This window comes from Echiichthys vipera, assembly GCF_963691815.1.
Source record: "Echiichthys vipera genome assembly, chromosome: 9".
Classification (NCBI taxonomy): domain Eukaryota; kingdom Metazoa; phylum Chordata; class Actinopteri; order Perciformes; family Trachinidae; genus Echiichthys; species Echiichthys vipera.
The window spans coordinates 10,456,829-10,470,308 of NC_139834.1; the positions used below are offsets into that span (position 1 = coordinate 10,456,829).

The following is a 13,480-nucleotide window of genomic DNA, read 5'->3' on the forward strand; positions in this document are numbered from 1 at the left end:
GTGAATGGGAAACTATACAATTGTATACATACTACTGTGTTGCTAATTGTGCAGGGCAGGGATTCACTTAGAAAACACAAAGCTAATGAGAGTGCCGTATCAGTGATCACCCAGGTGGCCATTTCAACCCTGCAGTAAATGCACTATAACGATTCTCTAGCTCTACTTTTCATTTAGAGTGGCTCATAATTCTTTCAGCTTTTATAGATAGTATGATATTTTCTCAATTTGGTCAAGGCTTAAGCTGCAGGTGTAGCTGACCATACTGATCCACCATTAAACCAAGGTTAAGGTCGTGGATCCACTGATTACTGGTGAAACACAGTACACAGGCAGGTTGTCATTTCATGCTGACTTGGACATGTTTTCATGTTTTGACAGTTTCTGCATAGTTTTCAATAAAATCCCTCAGGGTCACGTTCAGAAAGAAGTTGTAGCACAATGGTGCCCTTGAGATTTTCCCCATGTTACTTTCCAATCCCCCCCACCACCCCAGCCAAAGCATCTACTGTGGCAAATCACATTTATGATTCAGCAGTAAAAATGACGAGATGGAAAATCCTGATTATTTCATGGGATGTACACGTCTTAGCCCTGGGCTATCCCAATGCTGGGTGAGATGTTGTATGTGATCTAAACGTGGCCTTACAATCTTTATAAATCATGTTCATAAATTATACATCAGTCTACAGATGCATTCACAAAAACCTGAATCTGCCATTCCATTAAAGACATTATGAGAACAAGGTCATTGATTTTTTTTTCTACTTTACAACTTTACTGTTACCGTACTGTAACTGTTTCCATCATTGATTTGTCTGCCAATAATTTTCTCTAAATAAATTATTATTAACTTAGTCTATAGAATGTCCAAAAATACTGCCCATTAAAGTTTCCCAGAATTGAAAGTGACATTTTTATCAGTTTCTGGTTTTGTTTTACCAACAGAAAAGAAAACCAGCACATCCCAACGTAGGAGAAGAAGAAATTGGTAAAAAGTTTTTGACCTAAACAGTTAATAGTTTAGTTTAATAGGTTAAGTTTAATTAGTTGATCTCTGTCAGTCAACTTCAAATTTATTAATGGACTGATTGTTTCAGCTCTGATTATAACAAAACCTGTTCTCAGGTAATGCTGAGTTAATAGCATGTTAAAATGTCTTGCGGCCTGCATGACAGAGGGGTGAAGAAAAACTGGAAAGATGATGACATTCAGGAACTTTTACCAGACATTCAAAGAACGGCAAAATACTCAGTTGTTTATGACCAAATTATGAACCGGCTACGTTACGGCGGTGTAATCAGCCTCTTGCATGCCCTACCTAGGTGCCACCTATCGCCAAAACCAATTTGAGTATTTCCAATAAGTGACAACGCATCTTTGTATGTTACATGTGTGAACAATGACACTGTCTGCAGTTCATATGAGGAAACGGCTATACTTTGCTTGGTTTTTTAGCATATTTCAATTCAATACAAAACATAGCAGTGACACTTTATTAGCAAAACAGTCTTTTATTAGAAATATCTTGTATAAAAATGAACATGCTCTACACATTGTTTTTTTCTATAGATTATTCATAAATATCCAGGCACTGTAATTCTTTTTAGCTTTCTTTTTTTGAAACAATATAATTCAGTACATAAAGCAGACATGATCAATCCATTTTAATAACGTACATTAACTTGCCACTTAATTTCAGTCAGCACTTACATATTCTATTTTGTAACACAGACAAAGTGTTTTAGAAAAATAAAGGGGAGGGAGGGCGTGTTGTGGCCAAAAGAAACCAGTAAATTATCATATTCACAAACACAAACAATCCCACAAACAATACTTTATCAACTGATGAGAAAACAACATTTGCGGCAACACCCTAAACTTTTGTTGAAGCTGAGAGAATCATTGATTAAACCAAAATTTTAGTTATTTATTATCCTCTGCAGTAGTTTTCCTTCTGGACATTACACCTTTCTCTCAAATTGTTCACATGACTTATTATGAGTTTTGACATGCAACATACATATTTTTGCATTGCTGAGGATAACATTTAATGAGACAAATTCCAGAGTTACTGTTTATGACAAATACTTTAGAGACTGAAGACAGAAATGAAAAGATATTACACACTTAATTATAAATTTTACACTGAGTTCTCTCTACCTCATGTTTGAACAGAATACACTTGAAGGGTAATGGATGCAATGCAAACCACACCATGAAGGATTCATGGAAAGGGGAGTAGTTGATGGGTATGAGGCACAGAGTGAAGGCACTGGCCTTTATTTATCAAGCAGCTGTACATCCTCTTTTCATCTAAAAATGAGAGGTTGTCAGATATTACTGTGAAACCAAGTAATGTATGCTTTGACAGAATGAACAGTGATTATCAACTCTGTAAACATGGAAAGATGAATGAAGCTTAAATATCCACAGAGCTGTGGACTTCAGTGTTAATTCTCAGTGGGCCCAACATGACTGTGTTAGCGACCCTGCCACTTAATATAGGTTTACCATAATAAAAAGGTCTGCTTCGGCTAAATTAAGTGACTAATATATTTATGTGAAAATGTGACGATTACCAAAAAAATAGTTCTCTTAGATTGTGGGGAACATTTATATGGAGCTATGGTGTTAGTCTTAAAAAGATAATATTGGGGCTGTTGAAAGGTAAAACACTCTGTAGGAAATCCTATGCATGTCATCCACTTAATTATCTGTGAACATTTATGCTGTTTGATGGAAGTGAACTTATACCTTCTTCAAATGGGTCTTCATGCTGAGTAGCTGCGTGAGCCTAATTTTGTACCTAAAATACTGTTAAAACTCTCATAAATCATTTGCGATGTAGCCTCAAAATTCATGACCCAGAAAAGAGAAAAATAACACAGTGCATCTCTCACAAATCATAGGAGGTCCCCATATAATACTGTCCTTGGTAATCTATCATATTGTACCATCAAGTTCTAACAGTTATATATGTGGTATGATGATCAAGTGTTTAGGGACAGAATATACCGTTTTTCTAACGACACTCTTATAAAAAAAGGATTTAAACATAGAAATACACAAGATTTGAGTTTAAAAAGGCTTCAACAAGCGCATGATAAATGAAGGCCAATACATCTGGGATGTTAATGTATGAATCAACAAGTCTAGCTGACATTAATGAAGTGTGGTGTAAACCATGAAGGTATATCATGGCAATTTGCTCCTTTTGTGTTTGAAATTACTCTTTAGAATCAGCAGAGGGTAACCCAGTGGGTAATGGTCCAAAATGACATCTCCACTGTGAATGACAACCATGACAAATGTTGCATTCCAAAGACGTTGACAACACAGCACAGTACACGTGATGCTCCCACAAGCATGCTCTGGGACTGTACACTAGGTTTGCCAAGATGTTGGCATCATCGTTATCATCATCATTATTATGAAACATTAAAAAAACTAAAAAAAAACTGGGATGACCCACTGCTTTTTTTTTTTCCAGATGTTCCAGATATGGTTAATTCATGTAGGAACACTGAATGTACTGTAGTAAGGCATGTGCAGTTTGATGATTACTCCAGCTTTCAACCCCAATAATAACAGTAAACAAAAATGACTATATATTTATATATTTTTTTATCTTGTAGACTGCATTTGACTTGAACAAAAACAGAACACTCCCCCTCCCCCTCCCAACCCCCTGTTTTTTGTTGAAATGAGAAACGATTCAGCCTCAGAGAGAACTGAAATTGTGTGCTTTACACTTCTGAAGGAAAATGTACTGTAGACTCCAGGTGGTTCACTCAGCCTGCATCTGGAAACATCACTGCTCAACGCTCACTTTTTTTTTTAGAAAGGGTGGGAAGAGGGAAATTAACTGTCCAATCTCCCTTACGTCTCCCATCTCCCTCCACATCTACTAATTTCTCATAAATTTGGCATTCAAGCCTTTACCTGATTCGTTAACAAATATGACAGCCTTTCTATATATTGAGTGACAAATTCCCATCTTTCCACCCCATTCCTCTCTGCTGTAGTCGCTTGGAGGTACTCCAGTATTCCCCAGAATATTCTCCTCAGGCAGGCCCTGGCTCCTCTTCCACTGTTCGTCTCTGGCTTAGATGGCATGGTTACTGTAGCTTATGTATGTCTGCTTTGAAGCCAACACTGTAAGTGAAGGTGTAGGAGAAAGAAGGAAAGAGTTAAAAATGCAATGGGTGAATTTAAATAGTCATGGTACGGTAATCTGTCAGAGCACATGTTGGAGTCCAGATTGATGGGAAGTTCTATTTATGGATGACTCCATCAAATGAGTGCAGGTGGAACCAATTATAATAGCAGGATGCTGTGATGTGAAAGCTGTATTTACAGGGATGACATCTCCTCTGTCAGTGTATTACATTTAAATAGAAATGTGTCACTTGCAAAGCTGATTAAAAAAATAAATGGTTAGTGATGCAAAATAAAGAAATATGTTAAATATTTATTTTCATTACTGATTAGCTTTTGAAATTAAAAAAAATGTTCATCACAATTCCTCATCAAATCTTCATATTTATTTTTGTTTCCGCCCAACCAACCCTGAAACAGATTCAATCTGCTTTGATCTAAGAAGGATACATCCTCACAATGGAGAAGCTTGAACCAGAGAATATTTGGGATTTTTGCAGGAAAAATGACTGAAACGATGAATTGATTATGGAAATACTTAATATGATATAGTCCTATAATTTATATATTAATTAAAGCATTGATAAGTAATGTATTATAGTAAATCATGTATTAATTATATGTATTAATTCATTACTATAATGATTTTCTGCCCATCGACTAATGAATTAATCAACTAATCATTTCATCTCAAAATAGATTAAACACAACTTCCTAGCTTTAAGGGGGAATAACTCCTGTTGATTGTTGTAAATACATCATTCATTGTTCATGTACATGGTAACATTGCAGACATTTTAACAGATTTGTCAAGATAGAAATGCAGATGCAATCAGACTAATAGGCTGTGGCAATGTGTGTCATATTGAATGTAAGTACCTGCTATTACAGTGCCATTAATGAAATCAGGGAAACAACTGTCATAATGTTTTCCTCACAGCTGATTATATAATTTAATCATATCAATTAAGATTGCTTCATATAGATCCACCAAGAAGACCACAGCATTGGTATTAAATCCCGGAGTAACCATTCAAATGCTAGTCTTTTACGACATGCAAAGACCTGAGATTTCTCTGTGCACCAAGCAAAGCATGCAGCAGTCAGTGTATTACAGTAACATTTTGAATTATAGAGCGTATTAGACAATATGTGATCTGACTTGGCACTATAAGGGTTGTCATCAATGTTTCATAATAGTGCTCATTATTCTTTGACATTCTTTTCATGTTTCATGGAATTTTATATCAGCTGTGAATAAAACCTGTAAGACAGATGACCAGAGGGCAGACCACAGTGACCATAATAAACCCAACCCACTGGTAAAACATGATTTTTTTAATACAATATAGTACCAGTGTATACATGTGCAGTCATGCTCCTTTGCGCACATGTCTGTGTGCAAGTGTCAGCGTGTACGTGTGTCATTTCTTTAATAAAACTTTCCTCAGGGAGCATGCTTGGTGTGGTGGTAATCACACTACCAATCTGCCAATCTGCCCATAGCAGTCTTGGCTGATTGAATATGTCAGAGGGGATGAATCCAATCAGAAGACAACTGAAAGCCAGAGTTGAGGGCAAAAGTGCTGTAGAGGAGAGACATGTAATGGTAAATGTTTCTGTATATTTGTCAGTGCCATGTTGGGTGTATGAATGGGGGCAGCATTCTCGCCATTTCATCCAAAGCATCTCCTCCAAGAGAAGCATTGATAAATGAACCTTATTTGAATATTTATGTGCTGCAAGGCCAAGATAAAGAATAGATGGTCCAGAAAGAATTGGAGCTGGCAGACTCATCTGTCTTTTCCTGTTCACTCTTATTGTTGTTGTTGTCCCATTACCGCAAATTCCTTCTTTTGTCAACTGGGAAACAAATTACAGGGAACACATGGCTATCGCTTGTCTCCTGCACTCAGGCAGAGTGGTGTCATCTTCTCGCATTAACAGGCTTTACCATGCTGATTGGCCATTTTACAGCACCACTCACCAATATTGTCTACCCAAGTTAATGTACGTTGGTCAAGGGTGAATTTGTGAGGGCTTGATTATTGTCTTGTATCATTCAGGGTGCTGTATTTTAGCCGGGATGCTTTGTGCGTAGTATAGACAGGCACAGGCGTGAACATTGGCAGAAATGAACAAGAAAAAACGTGGTCACAGATAATAAAAGGGCAATTGTCTAATCAGGTTACCTTAGAGTCTAAAGTCCCTCACAGGGCTCCCCTCCCTCAACACAGTCTGACACATAAGCACAAAGAGCAGTTGTTAGATTCACAGTTCAAACCAGAGGGTAAGAATCAGCACCTATACATGGGCTCTATAATAGGATGAAACATAACCACTCCATTCTGAGATTGAAGAAATACATTCATGCAAGTGTGGGCACAGGCTTTTTTTTAGTCCTATCATTCTACACAGTTCAGCCTGTCAAAGTATACAATCAGGACTTTTAGTTATTGTTATTATTATTTTAACATGTGGGATTGTATGATTGGATTTAAGCATGCCCCCAACACAGTGACAGCTAGCTCATACACATTATCTTGGTGATTGAAATATCCGTTTTTTCCCCAACAGTGCGATAGCTGTCTCCCTAGTCCCTTTCACAATCATATTTGTGCGGGCACCTTGTCACACCTCCTGATTCACAAATCCAATGTGGTCAGAGTAAGTAGGAATGGACCCATTTCAAAATGCATGTATGGATCTTAATATAAGAAGAGCAATATGCCGTGTATATTGTATTAATAAACTGTAGACCATAAGCCGTAGTTTGAACTTGCATTTCTTAGTAAAATTGTCAAATTAGGGGGAATTAGGAAAACCCCAAAGTTTTGCAAGCTAGAGGTTAAGTTGAAACCACTCCTATGGGTTCCAATTATTCACACACTTCTGTTTATGTCCTCTGAAATGGCTCATGTTCAAAAAGATACCACAATATTGCATCACTTTATTATGCACCCATATTTCTTGTATGCTCTCATAAGGCTTGCTAATTTCCCAAACTGCTGTAGTGTAAAATAACACTGGCATCAATTACGTTCACATAAAAGGAGTTGATTATTTTCAAGTAGGCATGTGTATTCTATATGTGGTATGATCTTAAAGAGAAGCAGCTCATTGCATCAGTATAAAATCAATTATTTTGTCTTTATTGCTTCATCAGGCGAGATACCAACCTTGTGTTTCAAGACTTTCACAGAGTTCAGACTTGGCCTCTCCATTAGGCCTCAGGCCGCCCTTGGGGTTGAACTTGTTGGACATGGTGGCTGCAGTGACCACAGCCTTCAGGCTGCGCTTGCGCTTGGGTACGTTCTGCTCTGGATGGAAGAGAACCACGTAGACCTTAGGCATGTAGAGCATTCCCAGAGAGACTGATGCACTGAGGCTTACGGAGATGGTCAGGGTTGTGGTCTGGATATACATCTGTATTATGGAAAAGACAGCGAAAACAGAAGCAAACAGAATAATTTGTTGATGCTACACTGACTGAAGTTACAGAATCTCAAGTTAAACCGAGGACACTTACTGTATAGCCTGCATAGTCAATCAAGGAAATTCTAAGTGATATCTTTAAAACTGAGAGCCCACTCTCTGATAAAGCTGCAAGTCAAATAATGGTTTCTGGGGCATGTGATGGCCAATATTATATTGCTTTCAATAGGATGAAGCTTTTAAAGTCTTGCCTGAAGGTCAGACTGCCGGGATAATATTTTCATGTAAATCACAGCTTCATATGTAGAAGAACTTAATTTTGCACAGCACACAGTGTCACACAATAAGACATGGTGATGGCATTGTACCCCCTATTCATATTCTCTTATTTTCTTGTGCTGGGTTCATCCCTCCTGAGCTCTGCTTTCATTGCTGTGTTTGTTTATTTATGATACACAACTAATGGAAGTCGCTGGGTGTCTGTGTAGTGTGCGTATAGATGTTTTTACCCAGAGGTTTTAGACAAAAACATAAGGATTGTGTGCTTTCTGAAGCCAGTGACAGCTGCAGCTCTCAGCTGGGTAGCAGATATATAGCCGCAGGCAACAGCTATGGAGCGGAGAGAAACATCCTACAGCATATTAAAAGTGCCTGCAAGTGATTTTTCATATATGATAATCATCCCCGAGCTCAGACACAGTCCATCTTTGATTTGTTGATGTAGTGAATGTGGTGAGTCAGTGCCCAGGCTGTAAAAAATATAATAGGTAGATCATATTTGATATTGGCACATGCATATGAAATATGAAAACCTGATTTCTTCAGGTTAATAGTGTACTTCAACTAACAAACATATAAAAAAAATCGCCAAAGTAATTAATTTGATTTTAAGGGTTGTTTTTCAGTGATCCTAAAACCATAAGTTAGAAAACAGAGGAAGAAGAGAACTGTTGCCACTTGGATTAAAATTGCTGAGGGCCTCTGACGTTGATGAACACAATGCAAAGAGTGTACACTAGAATCACAGCTGGCAGACATCCTTCAGAGAGATTTGCCTGAGGTTTTGTCTGACATTACATTTGCAGCCATCACAAATGACTGAGTCCTTTGGCATGGGAATTGTCTCCAGGGTGCTGAATCACTCGCATGTCAACAGTTATAATTATGTTTTCCAGCGTGGGGTCATGACATATGTTACTTGTATGTCAACTTGTACAGCATTTATCCTCACATGTCAAGATGCTTACAGAATTATAACAAACCTTTGCAACACTATGACCATCTAAGCTGTAGGTAAATGTCCATTAGTATTAATCTTATTAAGATAGGTATTGTATATACAGTAAGTTATTTTCAACATGGCATTTGTGTAGCATCCTTTTTGTATACATAATAGGTTGAACATTATTTTGTAGTGCAACAGTTTTAAGAGGGGGGAAGAAAATGAAATAGCATGACAATGATATATGTTGATGTCATAAAAAACAAAACCTATAGAGAAGCCTTGCACAAATGAAATTCCCTTAAGCCATGTCAGTTAAGAAAAAAACATGGAAGTGATAGGGCATTGTATTCCATCAAACTGCAATACAAGCATTCCTTGCTGAAGGAGGGGGAATGTTGTAATCTCCTGAGAAGATTACATGTGGCCTGTGGTGAGTTCGGAACAATATTGCTACCCCTCAGGAGTACAGAGTGGAGTCACTCTGTGAGGGGAGCCAAGACCCTTGTCCACTTTCATTGGCCCTGGTGAGATAAATTTTCCCTGACACGCCGATATGATTGCCAATCTGCTCCATCGGTACACCGCAGAAACAGGGCCAGGGACAGGAACCTCAGAAGGCTCAGCCATTATGAAGTGTTTTATGTCATTAGGCATCAAATCCCTTGTCCAGACAGCTGCCAGAACTGTCTCTACCTATACACAAAGCATGCAAACAGGAACACACTTCCACAGCTCTTCCAAGTTCATGTACCCAAATATTTTGGCTTTGGGTTTTCTAAAAACGGTGTGTGTGTGTGTCTGTGTCTGTGTGTCTGTGTGTGTGTGTGTGTGTGTGTGTGTGTGTGTGTGTGTGAATATATTTGTAAAATATTTGATTGCCTATAGGCTATTTCCTTTGGCAACACAGAATAAAAAAAATGTGGGTGTAAATAATGAAATTAATGATTCAGGGTTCTGGTATTGTGCATGCTTGCTCACTGTTATACTGTCATGGTATACTGTGACACTTGACTAGAATGACACCATCATTACCAGCTGTGACAGCGACACTGGTATTGTTTTCACCTAATTTCCCCAAAATGTGATCCTGGAGTTATCTACTGGGTTGGAACTACCACAGAGGTGATTTTGAGTACTTTGCTTTATTTTTACATGTTTCTCTTTCTGCATACAGTTTATGTCGCCCCGATATCGCTGCAAGATACATTCATGAAACGTATCAGTTGTGTAATTGAGATGAAGATGAATGAAGGCCATTTTTAGAAATTCAGTACGATCCAAGCAAGGGGCCGGAAGTAGCCAATTATAAATAAATATACAGTATAATGGTCTATATAAGACAGTATTTAATGAATAAACATGATACAATCCATCTGGGGAAATAAAAATAAATTGGTTCTCTGAAAAAAGGGCCACTTTTAATTCTGATGGGATGTTTCTTGTAATAGTTTATGGTTTGCGGTGCTTCTATAGCTTACAGGCTGTATTTTTTCAAATTAATATGAGCTTCACCATAACAGCATAACAAGTCTTCGATATGTGTAAGCACCAATTAAATTGGATTAAAACCCCTGTAAAACCCCATGATTTCAACAGTTTATCTGCCTGCTCTTCAGTGGCAAAGATACAAGTGAAGAATCGAGGTTGGCTGCTTGTTTCTGTGGCTGTGTTTACATGCATGGAGTAACTTAGTTTTCGGTAAACTCTGGGGAAAGCTGTTTACATGCCTCCTGATAACCTTAAATTGAATTTCCCTATGCCAAGAAAAAGTTGACTGAATATTCCTTTATACTATGTTGTCTTGTCAACACATTCTACAGTCCACCAGCAACAAAGTACAAAAAAAGAAAAGAAAAGTCAAGTCACCTCATTGCGATAGGTAACAACCTTGTTGCCTGTTGTTGCTTAAGAGCTTCAACCAAATCTACAACACATCTGGCAAACAGGACCTAATGGATTCTATCACATGTGTTCGTTAATGCAGAGTTTTAGGTTTCTATTTACTGCATTGCACACTTCACACAGAGAGCAACGGAAACAATCCTCTCTTCCTGATCTCTTCCTGATGATGACATTTTCTTTCCGTGTCACTTGGCAGGCTGATACTGAAAGCAATGTGAAGAAAAGTGCAGATGACTGTTGAATTTAATATTATAATTTCCGTTATATTTATCCATTGTTGTTTAAGGGATACTTGGTCTGTGTCATGGCAATGTGGGCATTATGTTCAGATGAATGATATTTGGCCTGTCTCACTGGCTGAAGTCTCAGAGGATCAGAGCATTGGAGATGTGCCTAAATTTCGTCAGGGAATGATGATGCGAAAAAGATGTGATTTGTGTCATTCAGCGGATTTGGGCACATCTCCAGTGCCCCGTTCCTCTTGGACTTCCGCTATGGAGACAGGCCAAACACCACTCATCGGAACACAATGCCCACATTGTCATGACACAGAACTGGATTATAATGGGTAAAACATCTCTTTAATAGGCTGCCATTGTGCAATTAGTCATTTGGAAGAATTAAAGTTTACTTGAGTAACTGGATAATGGTCCTCATAATACAGATTAACAACGTCTGTATTTTTCAAACTGAGTAGAACAAAGAGGATGTCCATCCCTCAAATGGCACTTTTCCCCACAGCCTTTGTCCGAGAATCACTATATTTGAATTGTTTAGGCAGTTTCCTGTGTTGAGCAACCCCAAAACAAGCACTTGTAAGAGGTCATTTGTGATGCACTTTTAACTGTCAAGAAACATCAACAGTCACAGTAATTTCATGTGATTTCAGAAACCCACGTTATCGGTTTCTGTGTGCCTGAATGTGCAATGATTGACTACTCAGTCTTCCCACTTATTGAAGCAGAATCAGACACACGCACAGAGAAACACAATTAAAGAAAACATATCCAAGCAAACTTGAGGTGAATGAATTATCCTGACATGACGCCTCTTAAAGCCTTGTAATCCCCACAGTGGAGCACAAAGCCCATCATCTCCTGATGAATAGTGGCAGTATCCACAAACACAAGAGGCTGATGCTATACAACAGTCATAATTTGAGTAGCCATTTTCTTCACAATGAGTTGCATAGAAAATATAAAACTACTCTGAATGGAAAACTGACATCCAACATGCAAGAGTGAATTTGATTGACTTGCTGCCACTGTGAAAGTGACTGCATTGCCGTCTGTCTACACATTGAAAACAATTTATTAGTAAAAGTATGGCTTAACTTGCCTGGTTATTTTGTATTTCCAGCACATGTGAAATGGAATATTTACCTTTTCTGCTGATTGTGAGGTCCCAAAGAAGATGGGGATGAAAGCAAGCCATACAATGCAGGTGGTGTACATGGTGAAGCCGATGGGCTTGGCCTCGTTGAATGTCTCGGGAACCCCTCTGGTCTTGATGGCGTAAACTGTGCAGGTCACCATCAGCAGCATGCTATAACCCAGCAGACAGATGAGGGAGAGGTCTGATATATCACATTTCAGAACACCACGGGCCATTTTAGGATTGGCTGTGCGCTGATCCTCATAGTCGATGATGGCTTGTGATGGGTCAACACCAAACCAGATGCACACTCCAAGGAGCTGCACTGATATCAGGCTGAATGTGATGACTAACTGGGAGGCTGGGGAGATGAAACGAGGGGCACTGACCGACATCTTGCCCTGCTCAAAAATCCTGTAGATCCGATTTGTCTTGGTAAGCAGTGCTGCATAGCTTATACTCATACCCAGGCCAAGGAAAATCCTTCGCAGGGAGCATATAACCACATCAGGAGTGGAGATCATGAGGAATGTTGTGGCATAGCACAGGAAGATACCCGTCAGCAGCACATAGCTCAGTTCTCGACCTGATGCCTTAACAATGGGTGTGTCATTGTAGCGTATAAAGGTGAGGACCACAAACAGAGTAGCCATGATGCCCAGGACAGCGATAAGGACAGGGATGACTGCCCATGGGGAGCTCCACTCCAGCTTGACAATGGGAATGGGATCGCAGCCAGTGTGGTTTGCATTAGGCCGCAAATCAAAGCGGCACATCTTGCAGGTATAAGTGTCTGCCTGATACTGATAACCATCACAATTCTCGCAATGCCAACAACATGGAATTCCCTTCACTGTCTTTTTGCGCTGCCCAGGACGACAGGGTTGGCTACAAATAGAGGACGGGACTTCTTGTGTTGCACCAGGCCACTGCATCTCATTGGTCTGGAGGGAAAAGTATAAAAAAGCAGAAAGAATTGCAGTAATTACCACTTTATTCCACCTTAACACACTAACATTGTTTTACTCATATTTCCATATCCCTGAAACCCCAAGCAAGGAAAATAAATTGCGGTACAATCACTCAGTATTATCACATTTTGACAATCTCATATTCAGCATTAAAGAGCACTTTAAGAGTCAGTATAGCAAAAACAATTTACTATTTCAGGTAGCAATGTTAGGTGCAGGGCTGTACGGTGACTTTTTGAGCGGCGGGGGCTCTGACCTCTCCCTTGTACAGACTCTGACAACAGATATGTGAACTGCTTTTATCTGGATCATAATATGCAAATATATATAACTATATGTCTGTGGGTATAGCAAAGATAGGTCTTTTTTAAAACTTCAATGTTTCTTGGAACTGAATAATCACGATCCCATT

The 13,480-nt window shown here is 38.8% G+C and overlaps 1 protein-coding gene across 1 annotated transcript in view; it reads right to left on the reverse strand.

The window, feature by feature from the left end:
• Positions 1-3,750: 3,750 nt before the first annotated feature.
• The window catches only part of LOC310951568 (metabotropic glutamate receptor 4-like), a 176,411-nt gene continuing 166,681 nt past the window's right edge, over positions 3,751-13,480 (reverse strand). Inside the window, exons 9-11 of the mRNA XM_083919858.1 lie at positions 12,106-13,041; positions 7,341-7,587; positions 3,751-4,158 (exon numbers count right to left, since the gene is read on the reverse strand). Coding sequence (XP_083775984.1) covers positions 4,109-4,158; positions 7,341-7,587; positions 12,106-13,041 — 1,233 coding nt within the window. The 3' untranslated portion in view covers positions 3,751-4,108. The remainder of the gene's footprint in view (positions 4,159-7,340; positions 7,588-12,105; positions 13,042-13,480) is intronic.